The 24,778-nt window shown below is 37.6% G+C and overlaps 2 protein-coding genes across 14 annotated transcripts in view; both read right to left on the bottom strand.

Moving 5' to 3' along the window:
- Positions 1 to 10,553, bottom strand: part of DDX50 (DExD-box helicase 50) — a 30,845-nt gene extending 20,292 nt beyond the window's left edge. The window contains exons 1-5 of one of the 3 annotated variants that reach the window (XM_037804253.1): positions 10,376 to 10,491; positions 7,555 to 7,663; positions 6,906 to 7,202; positions 4,536 to 4,611; positions 3,745 to 3,923 (exon numbers count right to left, since the gene is read on the bottom strand). In XM_037804253.1, coding sequence (XP_037660181.1) covers positions 3,745 to 3,923; positions 4,536 to 4,611; positions 6,906 to 7,094 — 444 coding nt within the window. In that variant the 5' untranslated portion in view covers positions 7,095 to 7,202; positions 7,555 to 7,663; positions 10,376 to 10,491. Of the gene's footprint in view, positions 1 to 3,744; positions 3,924 to 4,535; positions 4,612 to 6,905; positions 7,203 to 7,554; positions 7,664 to 10,121; positions 10,346 to 10,375 lie in introns of those variants that run through there. The other 2 variants (XM_037804252.1, XM_037804254.1) reach the window with 2 other exon arrangements.
- An 8,955-nt stretch (positions 10,554 to 19,508) lies between these two features.
- The window catches only part of STOX1 (storkhead box 1), a 92,874-nt gene continuing 87,604 nt past the window's right edge, over positions 19,509 to 24,778 (bottom strand). For 10 of the 11 annotated variants that reach the window (XM_037804221.1, XM_037804223.1, XM_037804222.1 and 7 more), the window contains 2 exons: positions 22,397 to 24,737; positions 19,510 to 19,867 (listed from right to left, as the gene is read on the bottom strand). In XM_037804221.1, the coding sequence (XP_037660149.1) occupies positions 19,720 to 19,867; positions 22,397 to 24,737 (2,489 nt within the window). In that variant the 3' untranslated portion in view covers positions 19,510 to 19,719. Of the gene's footprint in view, positions 19,868 to 22,396; positions 24,738 to 24,778 lie in introns of all 11 variants that reach the window. The other variant, XM_037804220.1, reaches the window with a different exon arrangement.

Raw genomic sequence — 24,778 nt, 5'->3', positions numbered from 1 at the left:
CCTTGTGGCTCACACTCTTTATCCAGTGTATGGACAATAAGTAGAAAAATGGGGACAAAAAGTAAATAAATAATAGGGGGGATGGGTTGTTTGGGTGTTCTTTTTTATTTTTATTTCTTCTTTCTTTTTTTTTGGGGGGGTGTAATGAAAATGTTCAAAAATTGTGGTGACTGCACAACTATATGATGATACTGTGAACAACTGATTGCACACTTTGGATGATTGTATGGTATGGGACTATATCTGTATACAATTGCAAGAAAAAAATAGTCAACCAGTTAGAAAACATTCCTAAAAGAAATAAAAGGAGACCTAAATAAATGTAAGGACATTCCGTGTTCATGAATTGGAGGGCTAAATGTCATTAAGATGTCAATTCTATTCAAATTGACTTATAGATGCAATGCAATCCCAATCAAAATTCCAAGTGCCTACTTTGCAGAAATGGAAAAATCAATCACCAAAATTTTTTGGAAGGGTTAGGGGTTTGAATGGCCAAAAAAAAAAAAAACTTGTAAAAGAAGAATGAAGTTGAAGGACTCTCACTTCCGACTTTAAAGCATATTATAAAGCTATAGAAATCAAAACAACATGGTACTGGCATAAAGAAAGACATACTGATCAACGAATTGAATTGAGAGTTCAGAAATAATCCCTTACATCTATGGTCAATTGATTTTTGACAAGGCTGCAAAGTCTACTCACTGGGACAGAACAGGCTCTTCAACAAATGATGCTGGGCAAACTGGATATCCATATCCAAAAGAATGAAAGAGGACCCCTATCTCACAACTGATATAAAAATTAACTCAAAATGGATCAAAGAACCAAATGTAAGAGCCAGGACCATAAAACTCCTAGAAGAAAACGTAGAGAAGCATCTTCAAGATCTTGTGGTAAGCAATGGTTTCGTAGATTTTACACCCAAAGCACAAGAGACAAAAGAAAATATAGGCAAATGGACCTCCTCAAAACTGAATACTTTTGTGCTTCAGAGGACTTTGTCAAAAAGGTGAAAAGGCAGCCTACTCAATGGGAGAAAATATTTGGAAACCACATATCTGAAAAGAGTTTAATATCCAGACTATATAAAGAAATCCTACACAATAAAAAGACAAAGAACCCAAATTAAAAATAGGCAAAAGACATGAATAGACATTTCCCCAAAGAGGAAATACAAATGGCTAAAAAGCATGTGAAAAGCTCAAGATCACTAGCTATTAGGGAAATGCAAATCAAAACCACAATGAGGTATCATTTCACACCTATTGGAATGGCCATTACTAAAAAAAAAAAAAAACCAAAAAACAGAAAACTACAAGTATTGAAGAGGATGTGGAAAAACAGGAACATTTATTCCCTGCTGGTGGGAATGTAAAATGGTACAGCTGCTGTGGAAGACAGTTTGGCCATTCCTCAGGAAGCTAAGTATAGAACTGCCATATGATCTGGCAGTCCTGCTACGAGATCTATATTCAGAAGAACTGAAAGCAAGGACATGGACAAACACTAGCACACGATGTTCATAGTGGCATTATTCACAATTGCAAAAGATGGAAAAACCAAGTGTCCATCAACCAATGAACGGATAAACAAATTGTGGTATATACATACAATGGAATATTATTCAGTGTGATAAGCAATGAAGTCTTGAGGCATAGACAACTTGGATGAATCTTGAGGATATTATATTGAGTTAAAGCAGCCAGACACAAAAGGACAAATATGGTATGATCTCACTAATATGAACTAAATATAATGAGCAAACTCATGTAATTAATTTCTAGAATATAGTTTACCAGACAATAGAATGAACATAGAGAATGGGGAACTAATGCTTAATTTGTACAGACTTTTTAAATAAGGTTGACTGTAAATGTTTGGAAATGGACAGAGGTGATGGTAGCACACTATCATATGTGTAAATAACAACACTGAATCATGTGTGACTGTGGTTGAAAGAGGTCATTTTGGGTTGTGTGTAACACTAGAAGGAACGCTAAAGGATGAAATAAGGGACTGTATAACATAATGAATCTTGTTGTGGATGTTGAAGGAGGTTAACAGTATAAATACAGGAATGTTCTTCCACGAATTAGAACAGATAATATGTCACAACTACAAGGTGTTAATAATAGGGTGGTATATGGGAAAAAATGCGCCTAATACAAATTATGGACTACAGTTTACAGTAATATCTTAACGTTCTTCCATCAGTTGTAACAAAGGCACCACACAGATGCTAAGTGTCAATAATAGGGGGGGTATAAGGGACATGGAATTTTTCTTTTGGAGCTACAAAAATGTTCTAAAATTGATTGTGGGGATGAAAGCACAGCTCTATGATTATACTGAGAGCCACTGATGGTACACTTTGCATGACTGTATGGTGACTGAATAAAACTGTTTTGGAAAAAAAAAGTGAATTCAAATGGAATGGATAGGGGTGGTGATTGTTTGTTAATGGGATTATAAGTATCCCAGCTGTATTGAAGACAAATAGGATTGAAAGGGGTTGTTTAAAGGCATGTATCCCACAGATCAGCACTACAAATATAATATACTTCTAAGGTATGACACTAGTACAGAGAGTTGACAACAGAACGGTATATGGGAAAAATCTACCTATTGCATACTAGGCACTATAATTAATAGGCATACCACTCTAGCACCACACGAATACTATGGACAAATAATTAAGGGCTGAAAAGAGCTATAAGGTGTTTTGGGTCATGAGAATAGTTTAAAATGGAGAGTGACGAGGACTGTACAACTAAGTGATGACAATATGAAATTTGGATGGATTATTGGGGATATAACATGCTATGTGAACTTAGGAACCCCCTACTTCATAAGTCAAGCCCTTGATCTTAAGGCTTGCTCTGGTGAAACTCAGGTTGTAAAAGGGACGCTAAGCCCACCTATAATCATACCTAGGAGTCACCTCCAGAGAACCTCTTTTGTTGCTCAAATGTGTACTTTCCCTCTATAAGCCTAACTCTGCAAATAAATTCATCACCCTATCCCCAACATGGGACAGGACTCCCACCTCCCCACTCCTAGATAATGAGTCTCCCTGGTGACATGTGACATGGATTCTGGGAATGAGCCTGACCCTGGCATCAAGGGGTTGAGAACGCCTTTTCGGAAAAAAAAAAAAAAAAAGCAGTTACTATAACAATCATCTGAAAAAGTAAAATAAGGAAGGGAAGAAAAGAAGGAGGGGAAAAGTAGCAGCTTCTTCAGAAGGAATTACCATTCCTAATTCCTAAGTCTTTTGTTTTCTATACCAAAGAAACAATAAAATATTTTAGCTAGAAAAGAAAAGAAAAAAATTCAACCAGCAAAATAAAGGACATCGAAGATTAAATGACACATCAAATAAATACCTCTTTAGCAAATTAAAGTATTCACTGTTTAAAAGAGAGAAAATAGTAGTAGTAGTCACTAAATATGCTAACTGTAAATACTCCTAAAATAAGATACGCTGGCTTCATAATACACAAAATCATCAAAGACATATATGGATCCATATACATATATGCAAAAACTATTTCAATTTAGTTTCGCTTGAGATCTCTTTATGTCAAAATTAACACATTTTTGCTTTAGGACCCAAATTTTTACTTTAAGCTAAAGGGCTAAGTTTTCCATCTTGGAGGTAACATGAACTTAAGACTAATATATTCTCTTCCTCTTTCCATTAAAATACTGTTTAAAACCTTTACTCCCTACAATGGTTACCTTTGGTGAGCGGCTTTTTTTAATTGTCTCTTGATTTCTTTGAAGTTTTTCAATCAAGGGGATGGCAAAAGAAAATGTCTTTCCTGTTCCTGTCCGTGCTTGAGCAATTAAATCTTTTCCTTCATATACAGGATCAAAGGTCTTAACTTGAATAGGAAAAAGATATGTCACCCCTCGGCCTGCAAAACGAGATTTTATTAAAATATTTCTTTCAGACTAGCATTAGGAAAATATATGTATTCATTTAAAAATGACAATCCTAATTCCTTAATACCTGCCTAAAGACATAGTGACAACATTCACAGTTACTCAAACCTGAAAAAGGAATCATAAACAACTTGGTCTGATCTTTTGACAAATATATATAATTCTTTAGGGTTAAACACAGGTCAGATCATTGACAAAGATGATGTCAAAATAACTCCAATTAATACTGTAACCCATAATATTCTCTGATATTACCTATATAACTATTTGTTAAATTGTACTTTAATAGTTACCACCTTTTTGTATATATATTTCACAATAAGGAAATAACTGAAATTGTAGAACTGTAACCCATAACATTCTTTGAAATTTGCTAACTACTTGTTAAATTGTACTTAGAAAGTTATCACTGTTATGTATATATGTTAAATTTCACAATAAAAAATGTATTAAAAATAAATAATTCCAATTAAAGATAAAGTATTTCTCGCTGTAAAAATTCACCTTTTGGTTAAGAAAGGCACAAAAGTTTATAAAGTTTAGTTGTGGATTTTCAGTTGGATATCTACTAAAATTCTTAGTACCTTTCAGAAGTTTTATAGTCTCTTCAGAAATAGGAAAATTGGAGAAGGCTCCTTCTTTCTGTTCACGTGTTAGGGTCTGTTAAAATGAAATCAAAGTTCTAAATAATATGGCTCTTATTCAACCAGGTATTTAGGATCTTTTACTCATTTTTTCATTTTTAATTTTACAAACTTAGATAACCAAATTAATTAGTACATACAAAAATTGAATAGATTAATTTACAAGATAACTTGGTGGGAAATTCCTTTAATTTCAAAAGTATCCCTCTAAACAGCAAGCCTACTTGATACATTTTCCCAAAATGCACTTTAAAAATGGTTAATTCACATATCAAACTCTATTTAGAAATGCATCTGCTACATGAATTAAAACATATTTCATTTGATCAAGATATTACAAAAAATCTATTTAATAATCTAAATCAACCTCAGAAATATGGACAATATTGATTATATAAATATAAGCCTATAAATCAGGTCCAAAAGAAACCACATAATGAGAAAAGTAAACTTTTTCCAAAAATAAGAGTTAAAAAGTTGCTTATGGCCTTAACTATGCGAATTGTAAGATCACTAGTGCAGAGGAAGTTAATAAAAGCTTGAAGATTTCTTTAACATGTACAGGTTAGCATGACATTATCATTTAATATCTACTGAAAACTTTGTGTACTAGTCAGTGTGTATATAGAACAAAGACAATATATCTACCTAGTAAGCTCTATTTTTTGTGTGTTTAAAGAAAGTACAGACCCAGAACCACACACAATAGTATTTTGCAAACTGGGAACCAGATAAAAGACATAATATCAAAATTCAATTTGTAAGCCTTTAAACAAACCTCAATGCTACTATCTTTTTTTTTAATTACAAAAGTAAAACATTCTCATTTTGAAAATTTTAGAAACTACAGAAAAAGAGAAAAATTTTAAAATGATCTATAATCTAGTCATCTAAAACCATATATAAAACACACATCCCTCCTACCCTCATGCTATGCACATACAAATTTTTAAATTAAAATTAAGATCATACTACATATATTGTTTATAATGCTTTTCTCATTTATCAAAGTACACAGAATATCTTTCTAACATTCTTCTATACTCTTTAGAATAACAGCTGTATCCTATTGCAAGCATATGCATATTTATTAAACCAATTGCCTACTACCAGACATTTACAATGTTTTACAATTTTTTGCTATTATCAACAATGTCACTGTGATAAGAATACTTATTCAGACATCTCTGCATACCTCATGATTATCTCCTTTGGATAAATTCCTAGTAGAATTCCTGAACCCTAATATAATCTAAACAAAATAATAAATAGTTAAGCCTATTATAATACAGAGCAGTATAGCAGTCAAAATCCCAATAGAACAAAAAGCAACCTGTACATTGCACATGAATGGACTGTAGGACTTAATTATTTAGTTCAACTCATTAACATATGTTTCCTGACAAACAGCAAACTCACAAATAAAAAAGAACCATATTGTAAGGCAAGGGTTCAACATCTTTTCCCAAAGCTCCCGAAAGATTTACACATTAAATTAAACTCAAATATATTTAAATTATCAGCAACTATCAGATGCAGAGAATATAAGGAATTATGGATTATCAAGAATTATCAAGAATATAATTTATTTCTTTCTGAAGACCTGAGTGATTTACTGAAAATGTAAAACACCTAGATAAACCTATGAACTCTGCTGAAGGAAAATTGCAAAAACACTTTTTAACAAATTCTTTTCAAGAAAGTATCTACTCTAACAAGTACTGGTGAAAGCAATGAGTCCAGGAATGCAGACTATATACCAACCATGTTTTCTACAGCCCGACCCCCCACCCCCATTAATACCCAGAATAAACAGATTTCCTCAGATCATTTTCTGTTTTAAAAATGCAAACAGCTTTAACCTTAATGAGTCACAAACAGACCTAAAGATCATCTACAAATTGCTATTGTTAAAGAAGCAGGAAAAGCAGAAGGCAAAATACTCAAAGTCAAGAGGCTGTACCTTGTTTCAGGAGGTCAGAGTCAATTATTGAGTACCATTAGGAACTGAAACAGCCATCAGAAATGCAAGCAGTTGACCATTGATAAGTTATTCAGAAAAAGAGTTTAGTAATCCAAATGTACTGAAAAGGTTTAAATTTGACCATCCACTCCATCCCAAGAAAAAGGCAACATAATGAAAGAAACAAAGGACAAATGAAAAAAGGCTCAGATTTCAGCTCTGGTTCAAATGAGAGTATTCGACACTAAGGACGAAATATTGTAGAATCAATTCTAATGAACCTAAAAAATCAAATCAGCCTGTACTTTCAAGGATCATGTCAAATGTGAAACAAAAATCATCCATACCTCCTCTAGTTTATTATCACTTGATTTATGGGTGGAACTACCTAAGGATGACAGTCGCTTTGATTTTTTTTCAAATTCGTCAATATCTCCATTAGGCAGATCTTTTCTTTTCGACTTATGAGATTTAGAGAATTCACTTGAAAGTCTATTAAATCCTTCTTCAGTGTCACCATTTAGCTTCTCTTTCATTTTAGCCTTTTTGGACTTGGGAACATCCAAGTCATCTGCAACACCATTTTCTTTCGTTTCTGGTTTCTCATCTGAGTCATAACGGTGCCTCGATTTCCTTCTATCGCTCTGTAGAAAAACAAAGAAGCAGTGACAAGAGGGTCACAAAGTCTCCTTTTAAGACTTTAGAGTAGTTACAGCGTGACTCCCCAACCAGTAAATTTCTGTCTACCAGTTATCTTGAAAACCTACCTAGCAGAACTCCAGGCTGCTTCCTAATGCCAAGCCCAAAGCGTCAACTGTTGCTATCTTTCTTATCCCATCTCTTGCATTCTCAAAACTCAGTCTGTAGCCCCTCTCTAATCCCATTATAAGATTTAAGAAAAACTAAAATAAATAGCCCCAGATTTATAAATTAAAAAGCAAACAAAAGCTCTAACATCTGCAAAAGAAAAATAATTTATATTTATTGAATACCTACCCAGCAGTGTGTAATGTTTTCAGCTTATCTCGTTTAAATCTTCACAACAACCCTATAAGGGAAGTACAGGTCCATAATCCCTTATCCGAAATTCCGATATCCAAAAGCTCTGAAAACCGAAAGTTTTTTTGTAACTTATTTGGAGGCAAAACCTTACCTGAACTCATTTAATAGCAAAATTTGACCTGAACTAACATGAGGCTATTTATATTCTTTATTTATCCCACTTAGTATGAATATTCATATTTATTATTAAAGTGCCTGATTACATGTTGTAGCCCCAAAACCTGCTGGTACTGTTACCTTTCTAAAATCCTTCAAATTCTGAATTTCAAAACACAACTAGCCCCAAAGATTTTGGATAAGGGATAGTGAACCTGTATTACCTTTGCCATTTTACAGATGAGGGGACAGAAGTTCTTAGAAGTTAAGTGAACTTTCTAAAGACTCACATGTGGGATTTCCTGCAGGTGGAAGTGCTAAAAATTAAACCTCACCCTGTCTGACTGGAAAGCTCACATTCTTTTCACACCATGCTTCCTCCCTGAACTTTGATAATTAAGAGATTAAAGAAAAAACAAACAAAACTATATTAATTCATACAAAATTCCAATTGTTATACTCCTGTGAAAAGACAAATACAATAGCAATCCTGGCAATTTTTTTTAATTTAGTTAACAGAACTTTATAGACTATTCTACAACTTTATTTTTAAAATGTCAAAATCACTGGTGTCCAGTGTTTTAATATTTGTAGACCACAAGAAATGATCTGGAAATTTAGAATTATTTGGTCAAGTATTAAAAATAAACTAGATAGCAATGATTAGTGATAGTAAAAACTACTACCACAAAAATTTTCATCATGTCCAGAGTTTTTAGAGTGCTTTCACATATAGTTTTCTCATTCATAAAACAGGAATTGCTGTGAAAACTGAATAACATGCTGTATAAACAGTAGAGCCTTATAGTAACATGTATAGTTAAATGTCACATCATTTGCTTTTTAGTTAACTCAACTAATCCTACATGTCCCCAAACCAATAGCTTCTAAAGAAAAACAAGGTTATTAATCGAGTCAACCTTAGGGTGTGATTTGCTCCTAGGCCCTGCACTTCTGGGAGAAGATGAAGCAAGGCAAAGTGAGACCTCTAGGACCAAGCCTAGTAATATCTCAAGGTGATGAAATGCACTGTTTCACATCAGACTCAGTGTGCTTGACGATCTCTATTCCCTTGATTCTCATGACGCTCTGTATTACCTCCTTATCCTCTTACCTCCCACATCCTCCTCAATGGTTCCTCTCTCTCTTCTCCTTTTGTGGATGCTCCTTAAATCTCTGTTCTCTTTGAACACTTTTACATCATTTTCATGGCCCCATCATACGCTCCCAGGATCTTCCTTCCTCACCTGTACTCCAGGTCTGAGAACCTACGGACCAGGTCCATATCTCAACATATCCAAAACAAAAGTTATTTCCATCTCAATATCAGACCACTATCCTAATGCTCTGTTTCCAAATTTTTACTCAGCTTTCATAATAAGGGCCAATCAACAAGTATTTCTGGAGAATCTACAATGAAAATGCCACCAACTTACAAGAATATACTGAAATATAAGGATGGATGAGAATCTGGTAATTTCTATCAAGAGCCTTTGGGAAAGAAACATGCAGGAAAAATAAGCTAGCTTTACCAAAAAAAAAAAAAAAAAAAAAAAAAGCACATAATGCCCACCGAATGATAAAGACAGGCAGTGGAATAGGACTTCAAAAGGGAATGAGATTACTGTACCCTGGAGTGGTCTGAAAAGACTTCAACTAGACCATAACAGATGGGTAGGATGTGGATACAAAAGGAGAGACAAGTATTTCAGGAGAAGTCAAAGAAAAATAGCTGCTTTGTTGGAATGGCAAGTTTACCTTAAAGATAAGGTCAGAGGAATAGGTTAGTCTGTCTGAGGCTATACAGAATAAATCTCACTCTTCTGCCAAATGACAGCCTTCCAATATTTGGAATCCACTACCTTACCCTCCTCTGGTCTGTTTTCTTTTCTCCAGATCAAATGTCTCCAGTAAAAATTTCCTGTGCATTTTTTCAGCACCTTGTGATCCCCTAATTGTTTGTAGATTTTTCTTTTGTCTCTGTAACTCCTGTACAGGATCCTTGACAGCAGGTACCATTTCTTATAATCTTACTTAAATTTCTTGATGCCCACCAAAGAGCCTGCACAAATTTGGCTCAATAAGTATTTGTGAATCGAATGAACATACAGCAAGGGCTATTAACAATACAACCCACACACTCTCCATCACAACCAAATCCTGGCAACGCTGCTTATGACACTTCCTTAAGCCTCTACAGACTAGATTCCAGGTTTTAAAACTAAGATCGCTTTTCCCTAAAACTCTCGCACACAGGACAGGGTGACACAGAAGCAACACATATTCAAGGCAGTTTTTCTTAATCATCTTCTGGGACGGTCAACGAGAACCAAATGACAGGCCTCGCTGCTTAAAAAAGAGAAAAAGAGCGGATTCCACCGCGATGGGAGCCTGAGTCTGCCCACCTCGTAGGAGATTCAAGTGCCAATCAGAAGGGCTGAGGGGCCGAGGGAGACTGGACCAAAACCCAGGGCCGGCCTTCTCCAGGTCAGAGGTGTAGAGGTACAAACAGTCCCTGAGCGACCTCAGAGGGCTGAGGACGGCGTGAAAGGTGGCCTTCAGATGTTCCGGTCTGGTTTTGACAGGCCATCAGGGACTGCTTCCCTCCCCACCCCAGTCGTCGCAGCCCAAAAGGAGGGGCGGCCCAGCCTCAGCGCACCTTTCTCCTCTCCTTCTTCTGATTCTCGGTCTCCTCCAAGGGTGCCTCCAGCTCCATAATGTCCCCCCAGAGGAGTTTCCCAGGCATCACTCGCCGCCACTGCCGCCGCCACCTCCCTCTGGGCACGGTGGCCACAACCACCTACGGGCAGCGACAAGGCGAAAGAAAGCGGGAGTAAAGAGAGCGCCGGCTAGGGCCGTGCGTCACTTCCGGGACACGCACAGCACCGCGGGGTGGGCGGGGTTGGAGAATAATCCCAGATATTCTCAGTTTAAACTTCTTCTTTGCGCCGCGGCTTCCCAGCCAATGGGTGTGACGGATCTGTACCAGCCCACCCTTGTTCTGAAATGATTGGCTTTTAGAATAAAACCTTGGCCAATCTCCATAAAGGACGCGCTCAAAGATTAGCACATAATTCAATTTTCTTCTTCCCTTTCTCCCTCTACTACGAAAATTTCAGTTCGGCCCTGGAGACATTTCGGGCTTCCCAGCATGCCCTTCTGGGGGCCCCTCAACGGCGGTGGAGCGGGCTCCGTGTTTTCGGCGTGTTGGTGCATGTGCAGGCCCGAGCCGGGACGTGGGAGCGCCACGCGCCGCCTCGCCAGTCGCCGCCGGAAGCTGCAGGCCTCGGTCCCGCCCAGTGCGGGGACAGGCGTTAACGTCTAACGGTTCGCGCGAGGCTGGCGATCCGGCATTCGCCGCAAGGGGCTTTGTCGGGTCAGGAGTGGGCCAGATGGGCTTGAGGTGGAGACCAAGGCCAGTCCACCTTCCCCGAAGTCTTAGGTTTTGATCATATAAGTTGGCCCTTCGTTCATTCTGGGTCTTGGTCACAACTCCCCATTTGATATACTACGACCCTAAACCAGAGAACGGGATTTACCTGTCTGAGGTCGCACAATCAGTTAGTGGCACAGTCAAGACTAGAGAACTCATCTGCTGAATCCGACATCAGTGCATTCTTTGCCACACCAACCTGAAAGCTTCCAGTCTCCCAGTGTTTGGGGGAAGATAACTCCCATGAAACAGAATGAGTAGGAGAAACCTCAAGAAACAGTTTGCTGCTAGAGAGAAAACAAGCCTAAATGTCTTTGATAGATTATGCATGTGCCCTGAATTACCTTAAAAATACCTGAAGAACTTCTGACAATACAGAGGATTACCTCCTTAGCTTGTACACTTTCTTACTCCACCAGTGTTAGCCTAGTTGGCTTTCTTTTCAGAGCCATTTCTTGATCTCTTCATGATCTCTTCAACCCACCTGCTACTGTGGAGTGAACAAAAAACCAGTTTGAGACTAAATTGAGGAGCACTCTAATCAATCATTTGAGGATGTCTTGCACCCCAGCCTTGTAGTCTGGCATGGAATTTGTGTCTTAGCAAAATTACAAATTGCTACATGTTATGGAGTTGGGGGCTTAGCCCTGAATAGCTGAAACCACAAACATTGAATCTGTGAATGCTACAGGCCTTGTGCATAATTATGAATTGACCTGAAGTCAGGTGGCTATATGTTTATTTTAACCTTATGGATTCAATACTATGAACACGAGTGCTCAGCTAATGAGGGTGGCAAAAGTAATGCATCTGTCTCTCATCAAATTGTGAGAATAGTTATGCATCTCTAGTCTTTGCTTTTCTAAACCCGTTTCTCCCACCCCTTTGCAACTACCTCTGTCCTACCACCCTAAATTCTTTGTAGCCCTACCAAAAGGTATGATGTTCTTAGGAACACGAAATATATTGTGGTTAATAAGATCACACATATAAAACTGGGATAACAGGAATGTTAGTTAACATGTTGAAGATCAAACGCTGATGAAGTGATTCACTTTTATCTTTGAAAGGTCATACAGCAGATCTGATAAAGGGAAAGGACTAAGAAGTATACTAGTGTTTTTCAGAATGACCTGTGGTTTGGAACACTCTACAAACCCTGCCTTTCTAAGCCCTGAACTTGCTGAGCCAAACCTCTGGCTATTTATGCCAGGTGGAAAGGGCAAGTGTGTGTAAATTAAACCAGGTCATAAATAACTTGCCCAAGGAGTGGCTTAACTGAAAAAAATTAGGGTACCATACTATACATATGTTCTTAATGGGTATCATGTTGCTTCAGACAACTAGAAAACATAGGAATGGGGATGAGGAAAAGGAGGACACTTATTTCCTCTATAAACCTCAAGAGACTTGTATCTGATTATTAGACTTCTTTGCAGCATGATTAATTAAAATGTACAGGTAATCAAAACTATAATCACATTAGAACATCTTCAATTTCCAAATGTCTTACCAAAGTCACTGGTAATAGTTGGGGTGCCTCATCTGCTATTTCTCTATCCCAAGGTTTTGTAAAGCCTCCCCTGCCTTTGGTCCCAGCCTATTGAACTCTGTGATCTTTAAGGTACAAAAAACAAGATGATTATTACTAAACTTGCCCCTCTCTGGTAATTTTTAAAACTACAGAGATTTTCATTTTCACTCCATAGTCAGAAAGTAGAAGAGTCATCAGTTACAGCATTTTGCACCTGTATGTCAATCTTACGTGACAAGAGGAATTGAAGCATCATTTTAAAATGCTACGAGATGGAAGTTTAAGGGGAAGTTATGAAATGATTAAGAGATATTGAGGGAGAAAAATGAATGTTGAGAGAGCTGAGGGGAAGTAAGGAAAAGAAAGAAAAAGAAGAAATGAGAAGGAAGAGCTTGTTGCTGCCATTGCTAGCCATGTGAACTTGGCCAACTCAATTCTAAAACCCTCTGCTTGTAAAATGGGGGCAATAATGCCAGCCCTATTGATAGTGCAAGAAAATTGAGAGGATTGGCTGATATACAATGCTACAAAGATGTACTTATATTTCTACCTTTTGATGGAGGGCTTGACAGAGTTGAAAAGGATGGTAGGAGAGAAGCTCTGAACATGTTTGGTACATTTATACTTGTACACTTAAGTATTTAGCTCCTAATTCAAATGATTTGGAACAGTTTTTGAAATGTTGAACCTTTCGTGGCAGATATCACTTTTAGTCAATTACTTTGTAGGTATTTTAAAATATCAGGTTTGGTGGCATGTTTTCAGTCACATTATTTACCCCAGAAGAGGGCACCATTACCCAAGAAATGTTTGGAAGTTGCACCAGCTAGAGAGTTTCAATTGGGGGAAAGATCTGTGAGCCAAGTAGTCAAGTCATGAGTTTGTCTTTGATATCCACATTCTTGTTTCATAACTCTTCCCCACTTCCTTCAGGCTGTTTTCCCTATTCCACAAAAGCCTTTTCAACACCTTAAATGGGATCTCTAAATGCAGAGGTTCCAACAAAATCTTGTCATTACTCAGGGCTCTTTACATTGTTTTTCCTTATGGATCATACATTTTAAGACCTTTTGTCTGCTAATTGCACTTAGTAATAGATTCATTGTCATTTTTTTCTAATCTATGAATAAGATACAGTGTTACTGAGCTGATAACTTAAGTCATTGGCAAAGAAACTTGATGTTTTAGTTAGCAAGATATAGCCACAAAGGAAATACACAATTTCCATTAGGATTTTTGAAATATTGAAAATAGCTTCCAAAACCTAACTATTCTCTGAGTATTCCTAAAAGTCTGAGACTCCAGCTGAAAGAGAATTAAAGGGATCACACCTTGTATAACTGTCTACAATAAGCCCATGCTTTGCATATTTTATTCCAATTTTTAGCATAAGATAACCAACTGAAAACTTGTTAGCTGAAGTCAACCTGGATTTTGATTGAGGAAACTTTCTATAATCTTTACCCAAAGGACTAAAGCTCTATTGGAGGAATTCCAAATGAACTGCCTGGAGCCACAAAAGACTTTGCATAATTTGCTCTACTAAAAAATTTGTCCCAGTCCAAAATTATAGATGGAACAGAGTTGTTGGTGCTTTTTCTAAGAAGCAAGAATAGATGCTGAAACAGAGAGCTGGAAGCAATACTCAGAAGTCATGTATAAGTTCAGTATTTTGCAGGATCGTTGCCAAATCTTAAAAGCACAAAATCGTACAGTTCTAAGTAATTGTTAAAAAGTTGTCTAGTCAGCCAGTCTCTTAAGCTAAGTTGGAAATCCCTGTGCAACATACCAGCAAGGGGGATCAGCAAGCCTGTTTGAATGCCCTAAATAATGGGAAATTGTTTTCCAGAGCTGCCTATTTCATCCTCATGTCGCTTTTCTAATAGAAAGTTCATCTGCATACTGAGCAGAAACCTTTCTCTTAATTGCTACTCACTATTGCTAACTCTAAACTAAAAACAAGTCTATGTCCCTTCCCCCATACCCCCAGTTGCCCCATCCCACCCCACCCGCCTGCCAGTCTTTTCCATGCTAGATTATCCCTCTAGGTACTTTGAACAGGATTTGGAATGCCCTTGTGATCACAGCTCATCATCTTGGCAGACCGCAGTGGGGTGGTCAGGGCCTGCTGAAAAACTGAAATCAGGAGTGGTCTTACCACTGCAAAACACAGCAGCGCGTCTGATCCCCCTCCTCTGCATGCCCACATAGCATGCATGGATGCAGCTCTCCACAGCTGTGAGCTTCACTCAGACCTTCATTGTTAACAGGATGGTGAGATCCAGAAAAAGGCGCTCCAGGGGAGAACCTAAGATGGCAGCTAGGAGAGACAGGGCAAAAAAACACTTGCGTGAAAAATACTAGATATAGAGGCCAGAAAGTGACCCAGAACACCAGTTCCAGTGATGCACCAGCTGGACAAGTTCTGCTAAATCCACAGAGACCGTGTATTTGGTGAAACCAGGAGTCTGCGTTCTGAAACAAGTGAGTGAGCCTGCTGAATGTCCGGAAGCCATGCTGCGGTGTGGGGAAACTCTGGGTTGGTGTTTGGAGGCAGACTAGTTCTTTTCTAAAAAAACCCAAAAGCGGCTGCAGATACGGCAGCAAGAACCACACAGTGAAGCGCGGCAGGAAAGGGCTGTGCGAACGCCTCAATATCTGGCGTGGAAGATAGCCTTTCGTGCACCCATTGCTAGTTGTCTTGGAGTGAAGAGGTCAGAGGTGAGCCAAAAGGGGAAAAAAACCACGCCCTTTGCAGCCATTTTCCCGGTGGGCTGGGAACGCTCCTGCCCAGCGCCGGAGCCACAGCCCAGAGCTGCGCCAAGGGACCCAGTGTGATGGGAAGTGTTTCTGGCAACACTGCACACATGCCACAATATCTGGTGTGGACAGTGGCCTTTCGTGCACCCACAGCTAATTGTCCCGGAGCTGGGAAGGCAATGCTGTGCAAAAAGGGGGAAATTAACACGCCCCATTCAGCCATCTTTACAGCAGGCTGGGAACACCCCTGCATGGCCCAGCAGCCCAGGGCTTCCCTTGAGGAACGGCACACACTTGTGATGTAGCACAGCCTTCCCTCAGCAGAGGCCCTAGAAGGGCATGGCTTGGAAGAGGAACCCACCCGGAAATCCCAGGGACCCTACGCCAATACCAAGGACTTGTAGGTCAGCGGCAGAGACAATCTGTGGCAAGACTGAAATGAAGGTTTAGACTCTTGCAACAGCCTTAAATCTCCAGGAACACCTGGGAAATTTGATTATTAAAGCTGCCCTGCCTCCCTAACCATTCAGACACACGCCCCACATTCAGGGCAGACAGCACCAACAACACGCCCAAACCTAGTGCACCAATTGGGCCCCACAAGAACCAGACCCCCATGTACCACAAAGACAAAGGTGGGGAGAACTGACTTGAGGGGAATAGGTGACTCACGGACACCATCTGCTGGTTAGTTAGAGAAAGTATACGCCACCAAGCTGTAGCTCTGACAAATTAGAAATTGGTGTCTGAATAATCCTTCATATCCTAAAAGAACCCTATCAAGTAAAGCAAATGCCAAGAGCCCAAAAACAACAGAAAATTTTAAAGCATATGAAAAAACCAGATGATATGGATAACCCAAACCCAAACACTCAAATCAAAAAATCAGAGGAGACACAGTACTTGGAGCAATTAATCAAAGAACTAAAGACAAACAACGAGAGCATGGCACAGGATATAAAGGACATGAAGAAGAGCATGGCACAGGATATAAAGGACATGAAGAAGATCCTGCAAGAGCATAAAGAAGTAGTTGCAAGAGTAAATAAAAAAAAATAGATGATCTTATGGAAATAAAAGAAACTGTTGACCAAATTTAAAAGATTCTGAATACTCATAGTACAAGACTAGAGGAAGCTGAACAATGACTCAGTGACCTCGAGAACCACACAATGGAAAATGAAAGAACAAAAGAAAGAACGGGGAAAAAATAAAAAAAATAAAAATGGATCTCAGGGTTATGACAGATAAAATAAAAGTCCAAATTTAAGACGCATTGATGTCCCAGAAGGGAAAGAGAAGGATAAAGGTCTAGAAAAGAGTATTCAAAGAAATTGTTGGGGAAAACTTCCCAAACCTTCTACACAATATAAATACACAAAGCATAAATGCCCAGCAAACTCCAAATAGAATAAGTCCAAATAAACCCACTCCAAGACATATTCTGATCAGACTGTCAAATACTGAAGAGAAGGAGCAAATTCTGAAAGCAGCAAGAGAAAAGCAATTCACCACATGCAAAGGAAACAACATAAGACTAAGTATTGACTACTCAGCAGCCACCATGGAGGCGAGAAGGCAGTGGCATGACATATTTAAAATTCTGAGAGAGAAAAATTTCCAACCAAGAATACTTTATCCAGCAAAACTCTCCTTCAAATTTGAAAGAGAGCTTAAATTTTTCACAAACAAATGCTGAGAGATTTTGCTAATAAAAGACCTGCCCTACTCAGATACTAAAGGGAGCCCTACTGTCAAAGAAACAAAGAAAGGAGAGAGAAATATAGAGAAATTTAAGAGACATATATAGAACATTACATCCCAAATCATCAGGATACACATTCTTCTCTAGTGATCATGGAACTTTCTCCAGAATAGACCATAGGCTGGGACATAAAACAAGGCTCAATACATTTTTAAAAATTGAAATTATTCAAAGCACATTCTTTGACCACAATGGAATACAAATAGAAGTCAATAACCATCAGAGACTTAGAAAATTCACAAATACCTGGAGGTTAAAAATGAGGGGGAGATGAAAACATTCCCAGATAATCAAAAGATGAGGGACTTCATCACCAGTAGATCAGTCCTATAAGAAATGCTAAAGGGAATTGTGCAGGCTGAAAGGAAGGGACACTGAACAATTGAATGAAACCACATGAAGAAATAAAGATTTCCAGTAAAGATCACACGATAAATATAAATACCAATACTACTGTATTTTTGATTTGTAACTCCACTATTTACTTCCTACAAGGATCTAAAATACATAAAGTGTAATGATAAATCAGTGGTTTTGGACTCAGTGTAAAATATCTAATTTTTGACAAGAACTACATAAAGGTGGGGGAATGGAGGAGTATAGGAACATAGTTTATGTGTCCTATTGAAGTTAAGTTGGTATCAAAAAAGCAAGATTGTTACAAGCTTAAGATGTTAAATTTAAGCCCCATGGTAAACACAAAGTATCAGAGATTATGATCATAGAGATGAAAAGTAGAGTATTGGTTACGAGAAGTGGGGGAAGGGGCAATGGGGAGTTAATAAGAAATGAGTGTAGGGTTTGTGTTTGGGGAGAAGGGAAATTTCTAGTAATGGATGGTGGGAAGGTGATGGCATTGCAACATTGTGAATGTGATTAATCCCACTAAATGGAATGCTTGGGAGGCGCTGGAATGGGAAGATTTATGCTGTATATATGTTTCCACAATTGAAAAAAAAAGACAGTCTAAATAGATGACAATTAAATGCCATAGATGATCCTGGATGAGATCTAAGAATAGAGGAGAAAAGGCTCAAAAGGACACAACTGGGACATAAGAAAAAAAATGAAATATAGAATGTAAGCTTTATATCAATGTTAAATTTCTTGAACTTCTTAAATACACTTAATATGATTACATAAATGAATATCCTTGTTCACAGGAAATGTTTATGTGAATTATACTATTTGTTCAAGGATGTGTGCAACTTGCTCTCATATGTTCAGAAGACAGAGCAATAGATGATGGATGATAGACAGGGAGGGAGAGAGGGAAAGAAAGAAATGGTAAAGTGAGAAAATATTAAAGTTGGTAGATTGGGGTATCAGTGGAGGGGGGTTGGGGTATGCTGGAGTTCTGTGTATGGGGTTTGTATTATTTTTGCAGCTGTTACTGTAAGTTTGAATTTACTTCAAAATAATTTTAAAAAAAAGAAAAAGAAAAAGGTGCTCCAATTATTCAAACATCCTTGAGATCTAAGGCCTGTTAAGGTTTTTCTAAACCTCTTAGGAAAAAAACCTCACCTTTACCATGTGTCAGCAACAGTTATCTACCCCATATGCTGAACCAGTCTTGACTATGTTCCCCAAATCCAAACAAATGATCATTCCAGCATTTTGTTAGAAAAGGCTTACCAGAAAAATTTCTGGCAAAACTATCTAGGTCTCACTGTGAGCAGAAAAGGACCAAATGTAGATGAACTTACATGGCCCTCCAGAAGTTAAACTTCTATCAGCCATCCTCCATCTTATCACTAAATCCCTAATTCAGAACCTTCCTCTCACAAGCCATTCTGCAACCATTCTGCTTCCCTGTTTCCACCATCTGAGAATATCCTGACTTCACATTCCCATGTTGTAAAGTGAGCCTGAAATGTGCGGATGAGTCAGAAGCATAGTAGAGCCAGATGCCTATTGCCGAAGGTCTTTTGGACATTGTCAGTCACAATGTGGAGACATTTGTTCACATTCAAACAGGTTGCAGAGGAGATCCTGGGCACCAATGATTGGATGAAAGGTTTGCTGCAAAGTACCCAATACATCGATACAAATTCTTCCCAATATAAGAATTCAGTTGCAAATTATCTATGCAACTCTACAAAACACTATTTTCTGGACTTTGTGTTGAAATCCAGTGTGATCTAGTTAACATGATCTCAGTATAGGTAGAGAAATAGAATACTGGGCAGTGAATTAGCAGTCTATGTATTTGAGAAACTAAGAATGTCTGAAAATTCAAATCATTTATATTTAATTGGAAGAAGACCAATGATTACATATTTATTTTTATTGCAAGGAATTTATATATTCTTTAAAAATTCATAGTAAAGTATACCCAAAAAAAGCTTTAAAATATGAAATAAGGGGAAAAATCAGGAACTAGAACAAAATATATAATGAGGTTAATAGCATATATACTTTAGATGATTCATATATAGTTGGTTGACTGAAACAAATCTATGCTAATGCCGTACATTATTACACAAAAAGTTTCCAAAAGAAAAAGAAGAATTAAACATTTATGACTGGAGTTAGTTGTAGTAAGGAATTGGATGTGAGTGTTTGACGGCTCTTTGTGCCTTCAAAGGTCTGCTGGAAATTCTGTCTTCTTTTCAGTCCATCCAAAATGACAGAATTATTAGATGCCAGACTCTGTGTCCTAAAGATATTAAAAATAACAGAATTATTGCCTCCAAAAGGGACCTGGATTTCTAATCAAGGCATTATCATTTCTTTGGTTACTTTGAAACAGGACAACATTTACTAACATTAAGATACATTTTTCAGATAAGTTAACCTTTAAAGATTTAAAGTGCTCTTTATATTTTAAAGCCTTCACGATTGACAGCTGCTTTCTAAGGAGTTCATATTTTCTGAACAACATCTGTTCTAAAATATAATAACAAGAATATTCTGGTCAGAAACAAAAAGTAAGTTCCCTAAAAAACTTAAGGGATTAATTATCTTCCCATGTAATTTATCCCTTTTTTTCTGAGAAGTCATACAGAAGGAAAAAGTCAACTAAAATATTTTTCATATTGACAACGTTCCTTTCCTAGGAGCTGTAACCTATTTTAATGCCTTATCTAACACATTTGACTTGCTTCAGCCAAGTCATAATACTGTTTGGTTATGTCTGCTTTTGACAATCCACTTTTCCCACCTTGCTCCTCTCCATCACTTGTCCACTACCAAGATATGACTCAAAAATTTTTCCTCCAATAAGTATTTCCCCTCACAGCCCATCACTCTTAACTCCACATCTCTTTGGCAGTTATGAAGAATTTATCCTTTGTTCTTTAGTTCACTTTATCTGTTTGTTGGTCTCCTCTTTAAACTGTAAATTTCCTGTAGGTGGCAGCAATGTCTTGTTCATCTCTAGCCCCCTCATCCTTATGACAATTCTGGCACATGTTATATAAATAATTACAAATAACATGTCCAGATGTTATTTTCCCGCCCTTTTCCTCTAAATGCTTTAATGATTATACTTATAAGTCATTCGAGCAAACTATATTATGAGGCAATTTTTTTTTAATTAAATTTCTCAAGATTATTCAAAATTCTCAATTGCATATCAAGGAATAATTTCCGTACACTATTTCTTTTACTAAAGAAAAAGAAAGGGAACTGATGTCTTGATAATTTACATTATCATTATTTACTTGAAGGCAACATGGTTTGATTCGCTTATAAAAGACTTAATATGAATTAAACTATGGTTTCAAGCAGAAAAGACTTTGTTCCCCCAATAAAGAAATAAAAATATATTTATAAAATGTAGACTTACAGGAATTTAGCTAAGTAAATAATCAGAAAGGCCCACAAACATTTTATGTAAAAATAATCCATTGCAGATTTATTTATTATAGCAAAAACCTCAAAACAATCTAAATGTCAAAGGAAGGAAAATAACGGTCATATTAAAAAGCCATTAAAAAGAATGAGCTACATCTATATGTGCTGATGCTGCAGATATCATAAGTTAGGTGAAAAAAAAGCAATGGCTCCATGAGTTTTGTTTTGTTTTGTTTTGTTGCTAAAAGTCTATGTTTACTTCTATTTATAAATGCATAGAAAAAAGCCTGGAAGAATATATACCAAACTATTACCACTGTTTAGGTCACGACTATGGACTGGAACTGGGAAAAAGCAGAAAAATAGAGACTTCCATTTTACTTTTTACATTTCTTCATTGTTTAATTTTTCAAAAGGCACAAGATAATTTTATATAATTCAAAAAAACTAATAAAGATATATCCCCAACTTTTAAGATAATCTTTTAGAAGACTATTTAATAACATGGAGAAATGTTCATGATATACTATTAATTGAGAAAAGCAAGATGCAAAATAGTACATACAGTATAGCCCAATAGACAAAATATATAGATCTATATATTCAGACTGAAGCATTATAGGGAGAAATATACCAGGTCTAAAAGGATTTTTAAAAATATCTACATGGTAAAATGGTTATAGGTTTTTTCAAAAATATTTTTCAGTATTTCTCAAATGTTATGTTACAACCACACTGCTTTTATAATCTGAACAATATGATTTAAACAAATCGGTGTGGAGAATATTAGTAGAAAGTAGTTATATCTTTAAATATGATTTCTCTAAGGTAGCAATATACTATAATCAAGATCTGTGAGAAAGACTGTCCAAACTGTGATCATTATTCTTTACTCTTAGGTTAGAAACGTACCCATACCCATTCTTACTTGTAGAGCACAGATCATACAGTATGAGCACAAAGGGGAAAACAGAAAACAGGTGCCATTTCCAAAAGTGATTTCATTTTGCATTTTGTCAAGTAAAATAATTAATAATAATTATAATAATTAATGAAACCAATACTGAGAAATTAAGTGATTTTGTACTAAGACACTCTCCTCAATCTGTAAAGACTCAGGAATACAAGTTAAAACTTCTCTCAGTTCAGGAAGTGTTCGATTTATAGTAATTTCTTACCATTTTTAGAAATAATTCAAGATTTAGTAGAAGCGGATCAGTCAAATTTTGGTTCACATTAAAAAATGAACTCTACCCTACTATATAAGAGATGTCCTTGTATATCTGTACAATTGATTTGGCAAAGACTGGCAGAACTATATCATTATAAAAGGTTTATCCAGAAATATCCCATTAGGTAACCAATATGCCCTACGTGCATGTGCACTTACCGTGGAGAATCTATTCCACTATCTCCTCCCATGCTATGATTTTCTGTTCCTTCCGAGTGACTGTGTGTATGTTGGATATCCTGAGCCAGCACTGGCCTCTGTGAAGTGTTGAAAAGTTCTAACTTTTGTGTGAAATGTTTTCTCATTTCCTGACTCTGGAGACTCTGACTCCAGCTAGCTGATTTGTTTTCTGTGTCACTCACAGAGTCTTGTAGGGTTTCTGCATCAGAAGTGGCTTTCCTTGTGCTTTGGCAATCAAACGTAGTTCCATCGGCAAGTGCCGAAGCCTGTACACATTCAGCAACCCTGGGTTCCTCTTCATAATCGAAACTGAACTGGGTCCCTGAATTGAGGCCACAGATTTCAGCAGAGAGATTAGGTTTCTGGCTTTCACTTGGGTTAGTAAGCAATCCAGTGGGTTTGTAACTTTCATTTCCTTTAAGTATTTGATGCTTGAACCTATGTATTTTGCTGTTGTACTCATTCATAGATCTTCCAGCCACCTTTTGTTTTCCCAAGTTATTCCACTTGCTTCCACATGTAAAGGAATACTGAATGTGGCCAGGCAACATTTGACATAAGTCCTCATTCTCAGAAAAGTCATCATCCTCTAGATATAATGAACTGCAGGCACCATCATCATCTTCCACTTCATTCTGATACAAAGCCTGGTCATTGTCAGAAAGTCCTTGATTTACTAGACTTATAGTTTCTGTGCCCTGGACAAATGCCTTTCTCATTAGTTCTGCCGAGTCTTTGTTTTGCCTCTCAGGTTGCCTCAAATGGTTTGCACCAATGGGGTAGTCCAAAAGGCCAAGATTTTGAAACTGGTATATTATTTTATCAACTATTCTGCCAGCAGAGGAAGGCTCATCTAAAGAAGAGGAAACTAGTGATGGCGGGATATGCTGTGCTTCTTTTGTCTCCCCAAGTCTGTCAAAGTCAGAATGACTTTTCCTCAAGACTTCGGGGATTACCTCATTTTCTTTACCATGCACATCATATCTCAACATACTTTCCTTAAAAGAACAGCATTGACCATCAATTTGCAAAACACTATTTGGAGGATAATTTGAGAGGTGGTCCCTGAAATCCTCACTGATAGGCTTGGCAATGGAGTTTTTCATATAAATTGATTCTTTCAGTTTATCATCACGTTGTTCAGTATATGACTGTTTGCCTTCACTGTCAAAGATTCTTGAGGAATCCAAAGACCCTGACCGTTGGAAAGTCCTTTCCTTTGGTCCAGTCTGACTGGGTTTCAGGTCACTGGTCTTCTGACTATTGTGCCCTTTTGGGCTCCCTCGGTGAGGCAAACCCTGAAAAGGATTGCTGATTCGCTTTTTGTATATCAAGTGGGAACCTAGCACTGTTGGATTCTCTTCACCAAGTGGTTTCTGACTTACAGCTTCATTTGGGCTTTTAAATCTGGGGGTGGGCTGGGCAGCAGGGAGCTTGGGATGTTTCTTCTGTCTAATGCTTCCTGGCTTAGACTCAGTTCCCTGACTCCTGCCTTTGCGTCTATCCCTATGAGAATGACTCCGCCTGTGAGGCTTTGCAGACTGCCCTTTCTTAACTCCTTTTGAAGGATATTTGTGCCCGGCTGTTAGCCTATCAGTGGAAGTGCCCTGGCTATTATATTTTTTCTGTTCTTCATATTTTTGCATTAGGACAGTGTGTTTGGTTAAGTTGTCAACAGTCAGAATAGGGTTAATTCGTTTGATTATCTCATGTTCAATGTCTCGAGGGATATTGTCCAAGTTATCTTCATCTCGCACAGGCCATTCTTCAGGTGGGAACTGGGCAGAGAAACTGCTGTGTTCTGTTTTGGGCTTCTCCTTTCTGGATAGACTGCGCCAGAAGAGACGAAAGCCAAACTTCTTGGCTTTTTCTCTGTCTTTCGTGTACAGTAAAGGTTTGAAGCTATGACAGACATGATTTTCCTCAGACACTGGAACAGTCTGATTCTGAACCAAAGGTGTGGATTCCCCAAGACCTTTCTGGCCCTTTCTGGTTACTCCTGCAGCAGTTGGTGGTTCCTGTACAGTCTGAGTGCACGCATCAGGAAAACACCGGCAAGACTGACAGTGGGAAATAGAGACAGCATTTTTGGGGGCCGACTCTGTACAGTTCTCCATGCTCACCAAACATGTAATGGCAGTTGGCATCAGGCGGCTTTCATCTGATAGGACTCTCTTATTTTCTTGGGTGGTTGTATTTGTAATGAAGTAAGTCTGAGGAGTAACTATGAAGTATCCTTCTCCAGTGTGATAAATCTTCCTTTCTTTAATCAGAATTCCCAAAGTTGTATAGAGAATATCTTGAGAAGGAATTGAAATGCCTAAAACAAACAAGCATTTTACACAGATTGATTATGAATAA

Source organism: Choloepus didactylus, chromosome 15 (assembly GCF_015220235.1).
Source record: "Choloepus didactylus isolate mChoDid1 chromosome 15, mChoDid1.pri, whole genome shotgun sequence".
In the NCBI taxonomy this organism is placed as follows: domain Eukaryota; kingdom Metazoa; phylum Chordata; class Mammalia; order Pilosa; family Megalonychidae; genus Choloepus; species Choloepus didactylus.
The sequence above is the reverse complement of the archived record's forward strand: the minus strand, read 5'-3'. Positions and strand labels throughout refer to the sequence as shown.